The sequence below is a fragment of the Sus scrofa genome, chromosome X (assembly GCF_000003025.6).
Source record: "Sus scrofa isolate TJ Tabasco breed Duroc chromosome X, Sscrofa11.1, whole genome shotgun sequence".
Lineage (NCBI taxonomy): Eukaryota > Metazoa > Chordata > Mammalia > Artiodactyla > Suidae > Sus > Sus scrofa.
The window spans coordinates 55,769,170-55,792,139 of record NC_010461.5 but is presented as its reverse complement, the minus strand read 5'-3'; the positions used below and the strand labels follow the sequence as shown (position 1 = coordinate 55,792,139).

The following is a 22,970-nucleotide window of genomic DNA, read 5'->3' as shown; positions in this document are numbered from 1 at the left end:
CACATGAAAAAATGCTCAATATCACTGATTTATTAGAGAAATGCAAATCAAAACTACTATGAGGTACCACCTCACACCAGTCAGAATGGCCAGTACTACTAAGTCCACAAATAACAAATGCTGGAGAGGGTATGGAGAAAAGGGAACCCTCCTACACTGTTCATGGGAATGTATATTGGTATAACCACTATGGAAAACAGTATGGAGGTTCCTTAGAAAACTAAATATAGAAATACCATAGTACCCAGCAATACCATTCTTAGGCATATACCCGGACAAAACTTTCCTTGAAAAAGACACATGCACCCTCATGTTCATTACGGGACTATTCACAATAGCCAAGACATGGAAACAACCCAAATGACCATCAACAGATGAATGGGTTAAGAAGATATGGTATATATACACAATGGAATACTACTCAGCCATAAAAAAGAACAAAATAATGCCATTTGCAGCAACATGGGTGAAACTAGAGACCCTCACACTAAGTGAAGTAAGAAAGAGAAAGGCCAATACCATAGGATATCACTTATATCTGGAATCTAATATATGGCACAAGTGAACCTTTCCACAGACAAGAACAGACTTGTGGTTGCCAAGAGGGAGGGGGAGGGAGTGGGATGGACTGGGAATTCGGTGTTAATAAATACAAACTATTGCCTTTGGAATGGATAAGCAATGAGATCCTGCTGTGTAGCACTGAGAACTATATCTAGTCACTTATGATGGGACATAATAATGTGAGAAAAAGAATGTATATATGTATAGGTGACTGGGTCACCATGCTGTACAGTAGAAAAATAACAGAACACTGTAAACTAAATGTAATGGAAAAAATAAAAATCATTTAAAAAAAACATACTGTTTGATTCCAGTTACATAATATTCTTAAAAAAATGAGAAAATTATAGAGATGGAAAAGAGATTAGCTGCCAGAGGTTAGAAAAGACAGGGAGGAGTTCCCGTGGTGGACAGAGTTCCCGTGGTGGCGCAGTAGTTAACAAATCCGACTAGGAACCATGAGGTTGCGGGTTTGGTCCCTGCCCTTGCTCAGTGGGTTAATGATCCGTCGTTGCCGTGAGCTGTGGTGTAGGTCGCAGACGCGGCTAGGATCCTGCACTGCTGTGGCTCTGGCATAGGCCAGCGGCTATAGCTGCGATTCGACCCCTAGCCTGGGAACCTCCATATGCTGCGGGAGTGGCCCAAGAAATGGCAAAAAGACAAAAGAAAAAAAAAAAAAAGAAAAGAAAAGAAAAGACAGGGAGTGGGAGAAGAAATGAATAAAAGGGATAGCACAAGGGATTATCTCTGAGGTGATGAAATCGTTCTGTATATTGATGGCAATGGTGGCTACAAAAATCTACATGTGATAAAATGATAGAGCTTTAAACATACTTTATATCTATGTAAATGCCCTGGTTTTTATATTGCACTCTGGTTACATATGATGTAATCAGTGGGGAAAATTGGAAGTTCCCATTGTGACGCAGCAGTAACGAACCCAATTATTATCCATGAGGATGCGGGTTCCATCCCATGGCCTCACTCGGTGGGTTAAGGATCCGGTGTTGCTGTGAGCATTGGTGTATGTCATAGACACCGATCGGATCCTGCATTGCTGTGGCTATGGTGTAGGCTGGGGGTTACAGGTAGGATTTGACCCCTAGCCTGGGAACCTCTGTATGCTGCGGGTGCAGCCTTAAAAAGAAAAAAAAATGGGGGAAATTGGCTAAAGGATCCACATGACCTCTTTGTACCATCACTGTAAAAATACTCTGAATCTATAATTATTTTAAAATAAAGCTTTAAAAATAGATAATGATAACCACAATGAAAAAAAAACTTCACACAAAATAGGATGGTTTACTTTCAAAAAACAGAGAATAACAAGTGTTAGTGAGGATGTGGAGAAATTGGAACAAACGTTGGTGAGGGTGTGGAGCAAACGGTGCATTACTTGTGGCAATATAGAATAGTGAAGCCACTGTGGAAAACACTTTGATAGTTCTTCAAAAGAAGTTAAACGGAATTACCTTATGACCAATTCCACACAAAAGAACTAAAGTCTGGCACATGTACACTTGAACACCAATATTCACAGCAACATTATTTACAAAAACCAAAAAATACAAACAACCAAAATCTATCAACAAATGAACAGATGAACAAAATATGATGTGTACACACGTGCACACACATACAGGGGAATATAATTTAGCCATAAAAAGGAATAAAACTCCAACATACTACAATATTGATGAAATAACACAGGCACAAAAGGGCAAATATTGTGATTCCACTTATACAAGGTAGTTATTAGAGTAGGCAAATTTAAAGAGAAAGAAATTGGAATAGAGGTTATCAGCGGCTAGGGGGAGAGAAAATAGGGACTTACTGTTTAACAGGTACAGATTTTCTGTTCAGGAAGATTAAAAGAATTCTGAAAATAGTGGTGATGAGTACACAACATTATGAATGTACTTTATGCCATTGAACTGTACAGTTAAAAATGGTTAATATGGTTAAGTTTCATGTTATGTGTATTTACCACAATTAAACAACAGATAGTGAGGATATCATTAAATTTTTTTTTTTTTGCTTTTTAAGGCTGCACTTGTGGCATGTGAAAGTTCCCAGGCTAGGGGTCGAATCAGAGTGCAGCTACACCACAGCTACAGAAACACCAGAACCAAGCCTCAGCTGCAATCTATACCACAGCTCATGGCCATACTGGATCCTTTAACCCACTAAGCAAGGCCAGGAATCAAACCCACATCCACATGGACACTAGCAGGATTTGTTTCCACTGAGCTGCAATGGGAACTCTTCATGAAACTCTTTATGTGAATAAATTTAAAACTTTTGCTAAACAAATTTCTAGAACACAATCAGTAAAATCAGAAAATCTTATCTCCATTAAGATAACAAATTTAGGAGTTCCCGTGGTAGCGCAGTGGAAACGAATCTGACTAGGAACCATGAGGTTGTGGGTTCAATCCCTGGCCTTGCTCAGTGGGTTAAGGATCCGGCGTTGCTGTGAGCTGTGGTGTAGATCGCAGATGCCGCTCGGATCCCCGTTGCCGTGGCTCTGGCATAGGCCGGCGGCTACAGCTCCGATTAGACCCCTAGCCTGGGAACCTCCATATGCCACGAGTGCGGCCCTAAAAAGATAAAAGACCAAAAAAAAAAAAAAAAAGATAACAAATTTAGAGTTTAAAATTTCTTTCCTCCATCCAAAAAATTTCCAGGTCCGTAAGCTCCATTGTTTCTATCAAACATTTAAGGAAGAAATATTACTAATATACATAAACTCTTACAAACAAGAAATAAAAAAGAAACACTTTCAACTAATATTATAAGAACATTTTTTTTTTGTCTTTTGTTGTTGTTGTTGTTGTTGCTATTTCTTGGGCCGATCCTGCGGCATATGGAGGTTCCCAGGCTAGGGGTTGAATCGGAGCTGTAGCCACCGGCCTACGCCAGAGCCACAGCAACTCGGGATCTGAGCCACGTCTGCAACCTACACCACAGCTCACGGCAACGCCGGATCTTTAACCCACTGAGCAAGGGCAGGGACCGAACCCGCAACCTCATGGTTCCTAGTCGGATTCCTTAACCACTGCGCCACGACGGGAACTCCACAAGAACATTTTAATCCGTCCAAACCTGATGAGGAAGGGAAATTACATGTTAATTAGTCTCAATCATGTGCATAGATGCAAAAATCCTAAATGAAATTTTATCAAATTAAATATAGCAATATGTGGAGTTCCCATCGTGGCGCAGCAGAAATGAATCCGACTAGGAACCATGAGGTTGCGGGTTCAATCCCTGACCTCGTTCAGTGGGTTAAGAATCCAGCATTGCTGTTAGCTGTGCTGTGTGTTGCAGACGTGGCTCGGATCTGGCGTTGCTATGGCTCTGACATAGGCCAGCAGCTGTAGCTCCAATTAGACCCCTAGCCTGGGAACCTCCATATGCCACAGGTGTGGCCCTAAAAAGACTAAATAAATAAATATAGCAATATATAATTAAATAATATATCATATTTAGGACAACTGAGGAAAAGCTGGGAAAAAGAAAATTTAGCAACTTCAAGTATCACTTTTTTTTTTTTTTTTTTTTTTTTTGTCTTTTTGTCTTTTTGCGATTTCTTGGGCCGCTCTCGCGGCATATGGAGGTTCCCAGGCTAGGGGTCTAATCGGAGCTGTAGCCACTGGCCTACGCCAGAGCCACAGCAACGCGGGATCTGAGCCGCATCTGCAACCTACACCACAGCTCACGGCAACGCCGGATCTTTAACCCACTGAGCAAGGGCAGGGATCGAACCCGCAACCTCATGGTTCCTAGTCGGATTCGTTAACCACTGCGCCACCACGGGAACTCCTCAAGTATCACTTTAAATTGATATAGTTTTACAAGGAAAATAAATATTCAGATAATAAGGAATGTATATAATAAATGAAATCAAAAAAAGAAACAACAGTATACATTTTAAAAACCAGAATTATGAAATTATATATCAGTGCTTAGAGTGGAGCTAAAGGAAGTATTGAATATTGCAAAAGAAAGAAGATAATATAGCCTGTACCACTGTAAATGTTTGCATATTTTTTAAACAAACAGCAATATTACTGGTGATTCTATGTGAATGTCAAAGCCTTAATTACCAGAAGAAATATGACAATCCAAGTTAATTATACAATTAATCAAAATTCTTAAATAAATAAATAGGTAAGTATGTAAATAAAACATCAAGACAAAATATGGTTTGCAGTTCCCACTATGGCACAGCAGATTAAGGATCTGGTATTGCTGCAGCTGTGGCTTAGGTCACAGCTGCAGGTCAGATAGGATCCCTGACCCAGGAACTTCCATATACTGTGCATGCAGGAAAAAAAAAAAAAAGACTAAGTATGGTTTATCCCACAACTTCAAAGTTGGTTTAACAACACATTAAAAGCATAAAGGAGAAAAAATATTATCTTAATGGATTCAAGAAAACCCTATACTAAAATGCCATATCCATTCATGATTAAATCAAAACTCTTAGTAAAGTAGGACTAAATAAGAACTTCTAAATTGATAAAACCAGAAAAAAATTAAAACAAAAAAACTACAGTAAACATTATACCTAAAGGTGAAGTGTTCCAAAAGCAATTTAAAAATGAGATTTTAAAATGGTATGGTCCCAGGTTGGTTTTCCTGTGAAGGAGACTAGGAGATATAGATTTTCAAGCACTACTTCTATTAAGAATTGCCTTGGGGATCAACATAAGTGTAAGAGAAAGGAACAATCAATCCCCAAAAGACCCTAACCAAATTCACAGGGAGGTCTGGAACTGGCACAGCCCTTCAAAGGTTTCTGAATTTGGAGAGGAAGGAGCAAGCCTTTATACCTTCTCACTAATCAGTCTGGGATCTGAGCTGCATCTGTGACCTACACCACAGCTCACAGCAAGGCCAGATCCTTAACCCACTGAGTGAGGCCAGGGATTGAACCCTCATCCTCATGGATACTGCTTGGATTCGGGAACTCCCATGAAGCATCTCCTTGGGTGAGACAATCTTCTTCAACTAAGATAAATCCAAATAAGGGCTGTTAGCTGAGATCTGTCTTCTGGCAGCACCTCCAGTAGTTGAGGAAATAAGTCCTCCATTCCTAAAAAAGACCTTGGGTGATGGATCACAGAATCAACTGCAGTTATCATTTTAAATGGCTTCAAAAAAATCAAATACCTTGGAATAAATCTAATGCAAGGTGTACAAGAGCTCTACACAGAAAACTATAAAACATTTCTAGGAAAAATTAAAGACCTTTAAATGAGTGGAGATATATACCATATTCACTGATTGAAGGTATCAATATTATAAAGATATAAGTTCTCCCTAAACTGATTTTGATTTTTTTTTTTTTGTCTTTTTTGCTATTTCTTGGGCCGCTCCCGCGGCATATGGAGGTTCCCAGGCTAGGGGTCGAATCGGAGCTGTAGTCACCAGCCTACGCCAGAGCCACAGCAACGCTGGATCCGAGCCGCGTCTGCAACCTACACCACAGCTCACGGCAACACCGGATCATCAACCCACTGAGCAAGGGCAGGGATCGAACCCACAACCTCATGGTTCCTAGTCGGATTCATTAACCACTGCGCCACGATGGGAACTCCCCTAAACTGATTTTTAGATTCAATCCAATTAAAACTAAAATCCCAGGAGGGTGGTTTTTCCCTTAATTTTATTTTACTATGGTTAGAACACTTAACATGAGACCTATCCTAACAAAATTTTAAGTGTACATTATTGTTGAATATACATGTATATAGTAGACCTCTAAAACTTATATTGCTTAAGTGACACTTAATGCCTTTTGATTAGTATTTCTATATTTCCTCTCTTCACCCTCGTCTCTAGGAAACACCATTCCACTCTTTGATTCTATAAATTTGACTATTTTAGATACCTCATATAATTGGAATTATGCAGTATTTGCCTCTCTGGGTCTAGCTTATTTCACTTAGCATAATGTCGTCAAGTTTCATCCATGTCTCATATCACATAATTTCCCTCTTTTTAAATGCTGAACAGTAATGTATATACCACATTTTCTATATCCATGTATGTATTGATAGATATTTATATTGTTTTCACTTCTTGGCTATTGCAAATAATCCTGCAATGAACATGTAAGGGCAAACATAATTTTGAGATCCTAATTTCAATGCTTTTGGATAAACATCCAGGATTAAGATTTCTATGTTGTATGGTAGTTCTGTTCTTAATTTTTTGAGGAAACTCCATACTGTCTTCCAAAGAGGCTGTACCATTTTACATGCTCCCTAACAGTATATAAGGGTTCTAATTTTTCCATATTTTAACCAGCATTTTTTGTCTTCTGTTTTTATTTTTTGATAATGGTCATCCTGACAGGTGTGAAGTAGTATCTCATTGTGGTTTTGATTTACATTTCACTTAATGATAGGCGATGCTGAGAATTTTTTCATATACATGTTGAACATTTATATGTCTTCTTTGGAGAAATCAATTCAAGTTTTTACCCCATCTTTCTTTCTTTTTTTTTTTTTTTTTTTCTTTTTTGGCTGGTCCCAGAGCACACAAATTTCCTGTGCCAAGGATCAAACTTGCGCCACAGCAGCAACCAAACCACTGAAGTGACAAAGCCAGATCCTTAACCCGCTGCACAAGGGAACTCCTATAACCTCTTTCAATCAAGTTATTTGTTTTTTGCTATTGAGTTGTAAGAGTTGCTTATATATTCTGAAGATTAACCCCTTATCATATATATGGTTCACAAGTATTTTCTCCCATTCTGTAGGTTGCATTTCTCAGTCTGGATTGTTTCCTTTGCTTGCATAAGCTTTGTTGGTTGATGTACTCTCACTTGTTTATTTATGCTTTTGTTGCCAATGCTTTTGGTGTTATACCCACGAAATCATGACCAAGTTATGAAGCTTTCCTTGATATTTTCTTCCGGGAGTTTTGCAGCTTTTGGTCTTAGGTTTAAGTTTTTAATTCAGTTTGAGTTGATTTGTGTGGATAAGGGTCAAATTTCATTCTTTTGCACATGAACATCCAGTTTTTCCAACACTATTTGTTGAAAACACTATCTTTTCCCCATGTATATTCTTGGCACCCTTTTCAAAGCTCAGTTGATTGTATATGTATGGATTATTTCTAAACTCCCTGTTCTATTCGATTGGTCTATATGCCTGCCTTTATGCCAATATCATACTCTTTTGATTATCAGTTTTGTAATACAGTTTGATGTCAGGAAGTGGGATTCCTCCAGCTTTGTTCTTCTTTCTCAAGATTGCTTCAGATATTTGGGGTCTTTTGTAGTTCCATGAAAATTTGAGGATTGTTTGTTCTATTTGAAAAATGCTATTGGATCTTTGATGGGGATTTCATTGAATCTGTACATTGCATTGGATAGTATGGACATTTCAACTATATTAAGTAGTCCAATCCATGAACATGGACTATCTCTCCATTTGTATCTTCTTTAATTTCTTTCAGTGTTTTATAGTTTTCAATATATAACTCTTTTGCCTCCCTAGTTATGTTTATTCCTAGGTATGCTATTCTTTTTGGTGCTATTATAAATGAGATTGTTTTCCTAATTCCTTTCAGATAGTTCATTGTTAGTATATAGAAATGCAACTGATTTTTGTATGTTGATTTTATATCCTGCAACTTTATCAAATTTATTAGTCCCTGTCTTCTGCAAATAGGGACAACTAAACTTCTTCCTTTCTTTTTTTTTTTTTTAGATTATAAAATCTTCCTCTTTAATCAAGGCTTTTAACATGGAACAGATTTCTTGAATAAAATGGAAAGTTTCCAATACGTTGAAATATTAATCACCATACACACAACACCTGGCAGGAAAAAATGAAAAAGTTTACACAATCCTTGTAATAGCCATGGTCTTATTCTGAGATGCTTCCTCCATCTGCCTAGTGTATTCTGGATACAGAGATTACATTGATTTGGGGAATCACATTTAGCTGAGGTTGCAAACCAAATAGCATGCATCTGGCTAGGCCACGGTCCTGTTGGCTCTGTTCAAGAAGTGAAGCAGTCACCAGCACATTCAGTGTATTGAACCTTCTTTAAATATCAAAGAGAAAAACAAGAAGGCAACACAATAATGTCATCAGAAAGATGTTAGCAAGTGAGGACAGCTGTGTAAAGTTTGAGGCTGAAAAATGGCTCCCCAGATTCATTTCTTTGGCTTCTTGGGCAGTGGCCACGGAACAGCAAGATATGAGGTTCTGGTTCATGGACCATATAATGGACCTTATAATGGCCCCATCCCCGACTCTGCTGAATGCCAAGATCCCTCCATTCAGATTCAGATGTCAAATGTGTTTTAGGGACCAGTTTGGCTAAGACCTTGGGCAACATTTATTGCTATTAACTTTCTTCTCTGCTTTTGATGCATTACATAAGTTTTGGTATGCTGTATTTTTGGTTTTGTCTCAAAGTGTTTTCTAATTACTTTTTTGATTTCTTCATCGACCCAATGGTTGTTCAAGAGTGCAGTGCTTAATTTCCACATATTTGTGAATCTTCCAGTTTCCTTTTGGCTATATTATTTCCATTGTGTTCAGAAAAGATATCTGGTATGATTTCATTGTTCTTAAATTTGTGAGGACCTGTTTTGTGACCAAACATGTTGTCTTTCCTGGAGAAAGATATGCATGCTTGCAAAGAATTTGTATTCTGCTGCTGTTAGGTGGAATGTTCTGTAAATACTTGTAAGGCCCATTCACTCTGTAGTATTGTTTCCTTATTGTTCTGGGTAGATAGTCTATCCATCACTCAAAGTGAAGTATTAAAGTTTTGTATATAATTGTATATATTTAGGTTATCTGATATTGGTGCATATATAACTGTTATATCTTTCTGTTAGATTGACATTTTTATCATTATATAATGTCCTTCTCTGTCTCATCTGAAAGTTTTTTTTTCTTTTTATGGCCACACCTGTGGCATATGAAAAATCCCAGATTAGAGGTCAAATTGTAGCTGTACCTACAGGCTTATGCCACAGTCACAGCAGCACCGATCTGAGCTACATCTTTGACCTACACTGCAGCTTGCAGCAATGCTGTATCCTTAACCCACTATGTGAGGCCAAGGATCGAACCTGCATCCTCATAGATACTATGTCAGGTCCTTAACCCACTGAGCCACAACAGGAACTACTTGCCTGACAGTTCTGGATTTAAAGTTTATTTTGTCTGATATAAGTATAGCCACCCCTGATCTCTTTTGCATACCATTTGCATAGACTATCTTTTTCCATTCTTTCACTTTCAGCCTATCTGTATCCTTAAATCTAAGTGAGTTTCTTGTAGGAAAGACCCATCATGGCTCAGCAGAAAAGAATGTGACTAGCATCCATGAGGACACAGGTTCGATCCCTGGCCTCCCTCAGTGGGTTAAGAATCTGGTATTGCCATGAGCTGTGGTGTAGGTCGCAGAGGCAGCTTGGATCTAGTAGCATTGCTGGGGCTGTGGTGCAGGCCTGTGGCTACAGCTCCAATTCAACCCCTAGCCTGGCAACTTCCATATGCCACATGTGTGGCCCTAAAAAGAAAAAACCCAAAAATTTTAAAAAGTGAGTTTCTTGTAAAAAGTATGTACTTGGGTCTTGCTTTGAGCTTTTTAGCTACCCCACATCTTTGATTGAGGAAGTTTTACCTATTCACATTTAAAGAAGTTATTGATAGGGAAGGATTTACTATGGCCATTCTGTTAGCTGTTTACTGTTACTCTTGAGATTCTTTTGTATTTCCTCTCTTGCTTTCCTCCTTTATGGATTGTTGATTTTTTTGTATTGATAAGCTTTGATTCTTTTCTTTCTCTTTTGCATAACTTCTATAGGTATTCTCTGTGGCTACCTTGGGACTTACATAAAACATAACAGTCTATTTCAAGCTAAGAACTCATGTTAAATTACCTACAAAAACTCTACAGTCTAGCTTTTTCCCCATACACACCTTGTTATTTTTGTCACATTTTACATTTACTCATATTGTGCATCTTTTAGCGTATTTTTATAGTTTTTTTAATGCTTTTGTCATATAACTTTTAAGCTAGAAATAAAAGTGATTTATCTACTACCATTACAAAAACAGTATTCTGTATCTATATATCTATCTTTACCAAGATGTTTCATTCCTTCTTATGCTAAAATGTAGTTGTGTTTTTGCTTTTGTTTGGCTTTTTTTGGCTTTTCAGGGCTGCACCCACAGCATATGGAGGTTCCCAGGCTAGGGGTCTCATCGGAACTATAGCTGCTGGCCTACACCACAGCTCACAGCAAAGCCAGATCCTTAACCCACTGAGTGAGGCCAAGGATCAAACCTGCAACCTCATGGTTCCTAGTCACATTCGTTTCCACTGTGCCACAATGGGAACTCCAAATGTAGTTGTTTAATATCCCTCCATTTCAAGTTGATATACTCCCTTTGGCATTTCATGTAAGGCTGGTCTAGTGGTGAAAAACTTCCTCAGCTTTTATTTGTCTAGGAATGTCTTTATCTGTCCTTATTTTTGAAGGACTGCTTTGACAGATACAGTATTCTTGGTTGGCAAGGTTTTCATTTTTATTTCAGCACTTTGAATATATCAACCCACTCCCTTCTGGCCTGCAAGGTTTCTATTGAAAAATTTCCTGATAGTCTTTTGGGGGTTCCCTTATATATGACAAGCTGCTTTTCTCTTGCTACTTTCAAATTTTTCTCTTTAGCTTTTGACAATTTAATTATATGTCTTAGTGTTGATTTCTGAGTTTATTTATTTAGTGTCCTTGAATCTAGTTGCCCATTTGGAATGTTTTCAGCCTTTTTTTTTTTTTTTTTTTTTTTGTCTTTTTAGGGCCACACCCATGGCATATGGAGGTTCCCAAAATAGGGGTCAAATCGGAGCTGTAACTGATGGCCTACACCACCACAGCAATGACAGATCCAAGCCACATCTGTGACCTACACCACAGCTCAAGCAACGCCAGATACTTAACCACTGAGTGAGGCCAGGGATCAAACCTGTGTCCTCATGGATACTATTCAGATTCATTTCTGCTGAGCCATGACAGGAACTCCAAGCCATTATTTTTTTGAATAAGCTTTCTAGTTTTCTCTCTCTTCTCCTTTGAGATTCCCCTACTACCCCTACTGGTCCACTTGATGGTGTCCCATAAGTCCCTTAAGCTTCTTCACTCTTTTTTCTTTTTGTTCCTCTGACTGAATTATTTCCAATGACCCTAATTCACTGATACTTTCTCTTGCTTTTTCTAGTCTGCTGTTGCATCCCTCTCATGAGTTTTTCAGTTTTGGCTATTGTATTCTTTAGCTCCATGATTTGCTGCATAGTTTTAAAATATTTTCTCTTTGTTGAAATTCTCACACTGTTCATGCATTGTTCTCTTGATTTTGGTGAGCATCTTTGTAACAGTTATTTTGAATCCTCTGCCAGGTAAATATTATAACTGTTTCATTAGGGTCAGTTTCTGGAGAGTTAATGTGTTCCTTTGTTTGAAATATCTTTGCTGATTCTTTGTTTTCCTTTACTCTCTATGTTGGTGTCTGCACATTACACAAAGCAATGTTCACAGACTGACCTTGTACAGGAGAAGACCTCCACCAATTAGCCTGGTCAGAGATTCTGAGGGTCTCTACCAACTCTTTCCTTCCCCAGGGAGAAGCAAGGAGCCTTGGTTTCTTTCTACTCGCTCTGTGCTGAGGGGGAGGAGCTATGGCATTTACCAGTCCAAAATGCCATCTCCATTCTTCTCCAGGTGGCTGGACTATGTTGGACACATCAGAGCTCCAAGCCTGGCAAGACAGATGCCAGTTCTTTAGGCAGTCCAAAGAAATTTTGGCATTCAATGCCAAATCTACTCTTCCATCTCCAGGAATAAGCTGAAAGCTGGGGAGTTCCCTGGTGGCCTAGTGGTTAAAAATCTGGCATTGTCACTGCTGTGGCATGGGTTTGATCCCCGACCTGGGAAATTCTGCATGCTACACAAGCATGGCCAAAAAAAGAAAAAAGAAAAAGCCAATAACTACCTCAGAAGGTAAAGCTCACTTATATGTAATAAACATACAATTTAAATTTTTTTAAAAAGCTAAAAGCTGAGATGTTTCATCCACTCACTCTTTCCTGAGCAAGGGGGAGGATATATGGCATCTACCAGTCCTAACCATTGTCTCTGTTCTCCCCCAGGCAGCTAGAATATGCTAGATCCCTTAGAGCTCCTAGATTGGCAAGTCACATGCCAGTTCTCTGGGAAGCCCTAGCAAAGCTGGAGCACTTGATGTACAGATAGATAAATGCTTTCCTTCCCCAGGGGGATGTTGAGAGCTAAGATTCTTTTGTTTTCTTGCTCTGTGCTCAGGAGGAGGAAAGATCTATGGTGTCTACCAGCCCAAGCCACCATCTCTGTTCTCCCCTAGGAAGATCCATCCAAGAATGGCAAGACAGAAACCATTCCTCAGAAAACTTGGGGTGCCAGATGTGTGAATCAACCCCTTTCCCACCCAAGAGAAGCTGGGAGCTAGAGGTTCTCTTCCTTAACATACAGTGTTGTGCTGGTGTCAGGGACTCTGATGAAAGGGTATCTCAAATCTCCCTGCTGGCTTCTGTGAATCTGGTTTCATGTTCACCCTGGGTACAGGAGCCTTTCAGTTAGTTCCTGGACTTCTCACAAAGGGAATTTGTCCATGAATTGTTGCTGAATTGGTGTCTGTGAGGGAAAAGAGGGTCCAGGGCTTCCTAATCCACCATCTTGATGATGTGATATCATTCTCTTAAGAGTTTTTTTTTTCGTCAGATGTGACAAGCTGATTCTAAAACATATATAGAAAGGCAAAGGGCCAAGAACATCCAAGATATCTTTAAAGAAGAGGAACAAGGTAGAAGGATTCACTTTATCAGATATCAAGAGCTTATTATAAAGTCCAGTAGTTAAGACTATAGTATTGGTACAATGACAAATAGACTAATAGAACAGAACAATCAGAAGCAATTTCACATATATGCAGACACTTGATTTATAACAGAGAATTTATGACTGTAGAAAAATGGGGAAAAATACATTCCCTATAATAAATGGCACTGGATCCGTTGAATATCTATATGAAAAAGATGAAGCTTGAACCCTATATCTCACAATACACACAAAAAAATTTCAGGTATATTGTAGATCTAAATGTGAATGGCAAAAACATAAACTTTCTAAATGATAATATAGGAAACTATCTACATGATCTCAAGGTAGGAAATACTTCTTAAATGGAACACAAAAAAATACTAGCCATTAAGGAAAATACTGAAAAACTAGACACATGAAAATTAAAAATTTTTGTTCATCGAAGCATACCATAAAGAGATTTGGGAAGGATCTGTAATATAAGAAATACAAAAGTAGTTCATAGCCAGAGTATATACAGAATTCCTTATATACAAATCTATAAGAACAAACAACCCAATAAAAATGTGCAAAATACCTATACAGACACTTCAAAGGAGATAACCAAATAGGCAATAAACATATGAAAAGGAGGACAACTTCATTAGTCTGGTAAATGTCAGTAATAATCATAATGTGCTATTACTACAAACCCACCCAATGGAATGGAATGGCTCTAATTTAAAACAGTGATAATACCAAGTAATAACAAGGATATAGAACAACTAGAATTATCATACATTGGCAGTGGGAATATAAATTGGTACAATCACTGAAAAAAAGCTGTCATTCTCAACATATACATTTCCTATGACCCAGAAACTGCAATCCTGGGTATGTACCCAACAGAAATTCAAGCATAGGGAGTTCCCTGGTGGCCTAGCAGTTAAGGATCCAGCATTGTCACTGCTGTGGTGCAGGTTCAATCCCTGGCCCAAGAATTTCCACATGCCATGGCACAGCCAAAAAAAAAGAAAAAAGAGAAAGAAATTCAAGGACCTATAACCGAAAGACATGTATAACAGCATTCATAGTATCATTATTTATAATAACCCCAAACAATAACCAATACAAACATTCTAATTATCAGAATGAATAAACTATGATACATTCAAATAAGGGAATAATATACAAAAATACAAATAAAAAACTGCAGCTACATGCAACATGCTAGGTATCACAAACATAACATCAAGCAAAAAAAAAACACCCCCATCGAATATATAGTTTGATTTCATTTATTTCATTTATATAATTTACATCAAGTGAAAAATGAGCAAAACCATCTATGATGTGGGGGTTTTAAGGTGCTACTTCTATTTCTTGACCTGGGTCCTGGTAATACCTTACAGTAAGGCATCGAATTGTCCAATTATGATTTGTGACCTCCTTTGTATGTATGTATGTATGTTATATATATATATATTTTTTTTGTCTTTTGTCTTTTTGTTGTTGTTGTTGTTGTTGTTATTGTTGCTATTTCTTGGGCCGCTCCCGCGGCATATGGAGGTTCCCAGGCTAGGGGTTGAATCGGAGCTGTAGCCACCGGCCTACGCCAGAGCCACAGCAACGCGGGATCCGAGCCGTGTCTGCAACCTACACCACAGCTCACGGCAACGCCGGATCGTTAACCCACTGAGCAAGGGCAGGGATCGAACCCGCAACCTCATGGTTCCTAGGCGGATTCGTTAACCACTGCGCCACGACGGGAACTCCATGTATATTATATTTTGATAGAAAAGTGGGAAAAACAAAAGAAAAATGAAGAGCTAAGTGATGAGTATTTATAAATTAGTCAGATAAAGATAGTCCTCCGAGGGCCACCTTACAGGCAAGGCAAATGGTTTCTTTTCGTAATGTTCTTGGGGATTAAATGACTTTTAAAGTTCTCTAGTATAGAGATATTCTCTATAAGATACTCACAGATAAATTGCAAATTATTTTTCACAAGATCTAAGAGAGAAAGAGAAAGATGAGACTTAAATGCAAACAAAACAAAACATCAAACAAGGAGTTCCCATTGTGGCTCAGTGGGTTGTTAAGAACCGGACATAGTGTCCGTGAGGATACAGGTTCAATCCCTGGCCTCACTCAGTGGGTTAAGGTTCTGCCATTGCCACAAGCTGTGGCATAGGTTGCAGATGTGGCTCGGATCCCATGTTGCTATGGCTGTGGTGTAGGCCTGCAGCTGCAGCTCTATTTCAACCCCTAGCCCAGGAACTTCCATATGCCATGGGTACAGCCATAAAAATAAAATAAAACAAACAAACAAACAAACAAACATGATTTGGCCGTTAAAATACATCATCAAACAATATATTACAGAAAACTTTCTGCACCATCTTAGAGGTAACATATTTAGAGCTTTTTTTCCATTTCACTATCTAATGTTTCTGGAAACCAATGCAACATTGTCATTGAATTATTTACTCACATAAGCATAGCTGATAATTCACAGGCTTAGCAAGATGTGAGGAAAACATGCTTGTTACAAATGTCTTTGTTTTACACGAACATCTCCAAAGGCCACAAATAATATTCAAGTCAACAAGTATTTTACTTACCCTAATTATAACCAGCACTGTGTCAGGTATTGTGGAAAAAGACAAAAAAGCGGATTTATGAGGAGCTCTAATATAAAGACACAAGATTTATTAAACACAGTAATAGCAATAACAACTGGAGGATTATCCCAAGATAGGATATGGTGGGTGGGCGGCAGAGCAGAGTTAGTGAGAGAGAAAATGGGGTAGGTATAATAGAGTAAAGCCAGTTGATCAAAAGCCTTGAATGTCACACTGAAAAGTCTAGATTTAAACCTATAGAAAATGATTTTATCTGGATCCCACTCTCCTAAAAAATTCTTGGATTTAATGATTCCCAGTCATTTTCTTGATCAACCAGCCTTAATAATTAAGGTCAAATCTAGATACACTATGTCCTATCTAGTTAAACCAAGAGATGTTTTGTAGAAAATTAAGGTTGACCTCTATGACATCACCTCAAATAATTAGGAACATACTACAAATATCACCAACAGTCCCCAATAAACCATTACAAATCTACACATGCATATTTTTCTAAACACGCTCTAAGGTTTAACTTAGAGTTTCAGTTAGAGTATTTCTTGGAGAACTCATTTGAAAGAGATACTACCTTTATTTGCCTTTCCCACAAAAAAAAAAAAAAAAATCTTTCAACCATTAAAAGATACCTAATACATAATACAGTGGCTAGCTCATAACAGGCTTTCTACTTACTGAAATAGATTGTTAAATTACATCAGTATATTAACCTTACTCATCTCTCTCATGGCTTGGTAGACTTTGATCATATCCCTCTTTCAACCTCTCTCTCTCTCTCTCTAGACTGAAAAAATAACTAGAAAATCCCTCTAACCTTTTGATGAATTTAATTGGGTTCCTAGGGATTTTTATCAGTTGTTAACTTTTTCTTGAGGAGCAGCCACCAGAATTACCTGTATGATTGTGAATGCAAATCCACTTTTGGTCTTTTACATGGTAAAGATAAAAGTTGTATTGTGTCATGTTTTCAACATCCTTCCTGGTAATGTCCACCATATTCTTGGCTTTGAGGACCACATTCAACTCAGCCACTTCTTCACAGATTGATAAACAGTGATTTTTAATTCTTTTCCTTTAACAGTAATATTGTGTATTGTCTAATTCAGAGACTGATGAGATGTATTTAGCTTCTGAGATCATCTCCCATGAGTATCCACATAAAACTACAGATACTCAGCCACTCCAGCTGAAGGCGGCAGATATGATTTCAAGAGGTCCAAAGTAACCCTTTCATTTTTTTTTTTTATCATGAGCAACTGTGTCCCCACTGGGGAGGCTTTTCTAATAATTCCCTAGGAGAAATTTGCTGATCCCTCTGCTATGCATCCTGACTGCCCTGATTTCCTTCTGCATTCTGTTTTAAAGGATTTTTTGGTTTTGTTTTTGACTTCTGTTTTTTGTCTTTTTAGGGCTGCACCCGTGGCTTATGGAGGTTCCTAGGCTAGGAGTCGAATCGGAGCTACAGCCACCAGCCTACACCACAGCTCACGGCAACGCCAGATCCTTAACCCACTGAGCAAGGCCAGGGATTGAACCCGCAACCTCATGGTTCCTAGTCGGGTTTGTTTCTGTTGCACCACGACGGGAACTCCTGTTTTAAAAGTTTTTTAAATTGCGTGATGACATACATACATCTTCAATGACTTCTAGATCCCTTTCTTGAGTCATAACTGAGCCCATCATCTCATAACTATGGATAGATTTGCTTGACCTTATACAATGAAGTGCCTCTGACTGTTCTGCCCACTTGGTCTCATGAGATCTTCCTGCAATTTATTCTCATCAGCTTGCCTTCACTCCTTGCAGATAAACTGGTGAGAAACCTAAATATTCTGCCCATTGAAGGGTGTATATTTTTATCTTTCTTCCTCTCCATCTAAGAGTTGCTGTAATAGCAGCTGTTTGTGTTGAAAATTAAAATATAAAAATATGACCTATGTGGCCAATTCCCACAAGGCTGTTTACTTCCTTATTTATGAATCAGATTCTGTCGGCACAACTTAGAATCTTGACTATCAGCAGATACTGCAATTAAATGCCCTTGCAAAGCCAGCAGAGGGTGCACCAGGGCACTGGAAATTTTACCCAAGATGTAGCAGTATCAATTTAACTCTAATAGCCAATCAACATTTCCTTTCTTTTTTTTTTCTTGGTATACTAAAAGTAATATCCCCAAGATAAACTGAAGTTGAATTTGGATTAAAATTCCTTCAAAGCATACTCTAATTCTTCTGAAAGTGAAGTTCAGGAAGAATAAGAAATACATGGGTAAATGTAGTCTGGCCAAAATGTAGGTAGAGTAGAAGAAAATGAGAGGGCAGATCTGAGCCCTCTACTTTGTAAAAATTCTACAGTGAAGCTCTACCTAGCTACCTCACAAAAGCCTCCAGGAAATAGTGTATTATAGGGAAATAGATACTGCCAAGAGACCAACTTCCACTCTAATTTTGATCATATTTGTATGACCTTGGACAAATCACTTCCCCCTTGAGGAACCAAGGGGGAATAAACAAAATGCACTCATGGCCCCTCATAAACTCTAAAAAACTGACTTCGATTGAGGCCAGCAAATGTAAAGGGTCGACATGTTTGCTTTACTCCTAAAAAAGATTAAAACCAAAAGAATAAAGGACAGAAGATAGGGAACTGTATTTAAGCCTAGACAGAACTATTTGAAGTGCCACGCAAAGGAAAGGCAACTAAATGCCATTATAGGCCCTGTTTTCATGCCACCACGGAATATAGCTCCTGTTAATCCTCAGCCTACAAACATGAGTCTGTCCATTCTGAATGCCAAAAAGCCTTGGCCACCATTTGACTAAGGAAGTTCAATTACTTCATCTTTTCACAGAATATCAATGCTCAGCTGCTAAGTATTTCTACTGGGCATTGTTGGGGGGGGGGGGTGGATAAAGGGAACCAGAAGCCTGGTTAATTATCATTAACTACAGTGTTTAAAGTTTCAAGCATAAGAAGCATGTCTACTGATTCTCTTCTTTGATAAGCTGTTATATAAGTTGAAGTGTGCTCAGAAGACATTTTAAGGCTCAGGACAACTTTATAATGCAAAATGTAGGAGTTCTCTTGTGGCGCAGCAGGTTAAGGATCCAACGTTGTGTCACTACAGAGGCTTGGGTCTCTGCTGTGGTGTGGATTTGATTCCTGGCCCAGGAACTTCCACATGTTGGAAAGGTTAAAAAAAAAAAAGCAAAGTGTAGGAACTGTGTCAGTCCTAACATTACAATATTATTATGAATGTGACACCAGCTTTGGATGGGTGTTCAGAGTAAGACAAATAATGTTTACCAAGTATGACAAAGACTCTGGATGTGGTAATAAATATAGAGGGCCTGGGTCCCTCACCTCACGAAATTTATTTGCACAACTTGCCCTCTTCCCCAAGAGGAACAAATTATTATTCTTTAACCACCTCAAAAGGGTTCCTGGCTGCTTCTCTTTTAAGTTTTACATGAGACAAAATATGGCAGTCAAGAGAATACTTATTTTAAGTGCACTAAATTTACTTAAATAAAGAGCTAGAAAAAGTAGAAAACGGACACCAAAGCTATTAGTTTTCTGACAAGGGCTCAAACACCATAAAGATTGTAAAAATACAAACAAAAACCAACCAAACAAAAAACACAAAACTGTTCTTGAGAGACTACTCTTAAGTCATTATTCCATCAGTAGACTCCTGCTTTCAAGCTAGCAGGCGTGAAGACAACTTCACACCAACCCTCCCCGTTCCACTTCCCAAAAGAGTCAGAACCGGCATGCAAAGGGTGAGTTTTATTTCCAAAGATTTTTTTAAATTGCTGTTCAGAAGTTGTCTAGCAAGACGGCATATTTCTACCAGAATTCCTCAGGGGCGCTGATCCTCACTAGAACACCGAGGACTATCCGTCTCAAATTGCAGGTAAGTGCGAACAAGCCCACGATCTGGTCAGCGCACCAGGACCCCGCGCCGAAAACACTGTTCAAAGTTGTTTCAAAGGGTGTGGAGCAGTTATTACAGCTGTTTACAGCTCCAACTCCAAACGAGAGCCTGCTAGTGCTGGCATCAGCTCCGGACACGAAAAAACAAGCACCGCGGGCGGAGAATCTCACCGGGAGCTGAAGGGCCAGGCTGCTGCCGTTAGTTCGCCAGGGGGGCAGCGCCTGTACCTCCGCGCCGCCGCCCGGCCGGGAGCGCCGCCAAGTTTTCCCCAGGCAGTCGGAGCCGGGGGCGGCGGGCGCCGGCCAGAGTTCCCAAGTCAAGGGGTCCTGAGACAGTCGGCGCGAGCTGGGCCACGGACCAAGGACAACCTGCCCCGAGGGGACCTCTCCCCGGCTCGCCCGCCCCTCCCTGGTCCAGCCGTCGAACTCGGCTCAAGGTGGCAGAATTCCCCCGGGCCCCTTGCCCGTCCGGAGTAACTCACCTGGTGCCCGTCTTGGGCGTCTGGGGGAAGCGTGGTTTCTCCCGGTTCCAGCAACTGCTGCTGCGGGGACGGCTGCTTTAAGTGGCGGGTGATGGGACCATTGGGGTCGAGGCCACTGGGGCTGCTCAGGGTGCCGGAGGTGCCAGGGGCACTGGGGCCGCCGAGGCGGGACTCGGCGCCCCGTTCCCGCCGTAACTCGGAGCGCAACTCTAGGTAGCAGCACAACGTCAGCAGGTGGAGGGCCAGCGAGAGGCCAAAGAAACCCAGGAAGAGCCGGCAGCTGTTCCCTTCGCCCGCCCGGGCAGGGGCCCCGCGACAGCCGCAGCGCTGGCTCCCGCGCTCCCGCGGCGCTGCCGCGGGCAGGGGGTCCCTGCGCTCCACCTCGGGGTAGCCCATGGCCTCCGGAGACACCCACTCTCTGAGGCCCGGGAGCCGCCGCGTCTGCCTCAGCCCTTCACGACCCCTGACAGGCGGCTACTGTCCTGCCATCGGCTGGGGGCTGTAGGGACCCGTTCCTGCGCGACGGAGGCTGGGCGGGACCGAGCAAGGAGCAGCCGCATGTGCAGCTCCACTCCGAGGGGTGGGAAAGGGAGGAGGAGGGGCAGGGGAGAGGGGCGGCTCGGCCCGCCGAGGGAATGAGGGAGGAGGTCGCTGTCGACCCCGCCCCGTGCCTCAAGCGGCTGCCGGGACGCCCAACCACCGGGCCCGCCAAGCCTCGGCGCCCCGCCCCCTGCCGTTCCACCCGGGGCCTCCAGCCGCGGGGCGGGGTCTGGGGGCGTGTGGTTTCTCCTTTGCCCAACGGCTCCACCCAGATCTTCTCACTTGCCCCGTTCCAGTTGGCGACTCCCTCTGTCATTCATCTCTGGACTCCGCCCCAATTTAACCCTTGAGCGCCAGTAGGGGGGAAAGGGGGAGGAGGAGGGAAGGAGGGGGAGGCTGAGAAGAATTGGGGAACCTTGGAAAGAAAGAAGAAAAAAAAAAAAAGGAGGCGGAAACTAGTATTAATAAAAATGTTAGCAATTAACTGCAGTTGTTAATAACATCATCCAGTACTTATCTGTTGCTTTCAATCTTCAAAGCGTTTAACAGACGTTAAACTAATTAAAACAGTTCTGGATTTGGAATGAAACCCTGCCTGCTGTGTTTGCAATCCAATGGCGTGCCAAAAGAAGAGGAGACCCAGGAGCCTGAGAGCCAAAGGGAGTGAGAATAGGGTGGGACTGAGGCAGTCCCACTCCTGGAGTGAGTCTGGGGCCTCAATCTAAAAGTGACAAAGATGTCAATCTGTGCTGGGTGGAACTGAAATGATGCTGCCTCACTCAGGGTAAAACAGTCCCCTAGGATTTCTTAGTATATTCATTAATTCAACGTATTGATCACTTTACAATGTAGAAAGTGCTGTATGAGAGAATCCACAGCCAGTATAATTTCTCTTCTTCCATGGCAGCAGGAATTTTGAGTGGAGAACAAGTGCCTTCAGTGAGCAAATGGGGAAATCGAGGGCCAGAGCGAGGTGGATTTTTACAAGGGTGGTCCCAGAATAGCCAGACAGTATTGGCATCTCTATTTGCAGGCAACTGTTCTGGCCTCTCCACCCCTCTCCTCCTCTCCCTAGAGTAGTCCCTGGGGAAGTTCAACAAGTCAGCCAAATGTTCCAGATGTACACTGCTGCAACTGCAGCATCTTCAACAGCTGCATCCGATAAGAAAAGGGTTCAGAACAAAAAAAACAAACAAAAAAAGTGGCAAATGCCAGAACAATAGACCTTGAAATGAAGGATGAAAAGGATTATTGAGTCAAAATTGACAAGAGTTACTAGTCTGAGATTATAGAGAGCCAAAGGACCATATAGCAAAGGCAATATGTATACTTCTTGGTCACTATGCACTCCCATTCCCATGTTATGAATAATTAGCAGCTTTATTAAGGGTAGGCCTAAGATCTAGGCTGGTGAGAAAGAAGAAAAATAGAGGGAAATAGAAGACAAAAGAAGAGAAATAACAAAACAAAAGCAAAGCATGTGGTGAGGAAAGTCAGTCCAGAGAGTACAGAGATCATAAACCATAAATATATTAGCCACAGCCAACTTTTCTTCCAGACACTTCGTGAATGGTCTCTGTGCTTCGGAAACATCTTTATCTCCTCATTAGCCCTTAGGCATGAAAAATAAAGTTTGCAAAGAATATCATCATCATGCAAATAAAAAAATAAAAAAGGACACTTAGCTAATCTCAAATCCTGCTTGTTCAGTCAAGGAATTCTAGATGCTAGTTACAGGAACTGCCAAACTGATTTACCTTAATTGTCACAGTCCAGGATTATTAGTAAGCATGTTAAACTAGAAGTCGGTAGACCTGACCCTGCCACTGGTTTGCTGGGTTACCCTGAGCAAGTCACTGTTCTTTGGGGGACCTTAGTTTCTCCAACTGTGAAATGACAATTTTTAACGTTGTGTTTGATCTGTGT

General features: G+C 40.5%; 1 protein-coding gene across 4 annotated transcripts in view; it reads right to left on the bottom strand.

Annotated features, from left to right (window-relative positions):
- The window catches only part of EDA (ectodysplasin A), a 332,339-nt gene extending 311,157 nt beyond the window's left edge, over positions 1 to 21,182 (bottom strand). The window contains exon 1 of one of the 4 annotated variants that reach the window (XM_005657816.3): positions 20,505 to 21,182. In XM_005657816.3, the coding sequence (XP_005657873.1) occupies positions 20,505 to 20,900 (396 nt within the window). In that variant the 5' untranslated portion in view covers positions 20,901 to 21,182. The remainder of the gene's footprint in view (positions 1 to 20,504) is intronic. The other 3 variants (XM_005657817.3, XM_003360352.4, XM_005657815.3) reach the window with 3 other exon arrangements.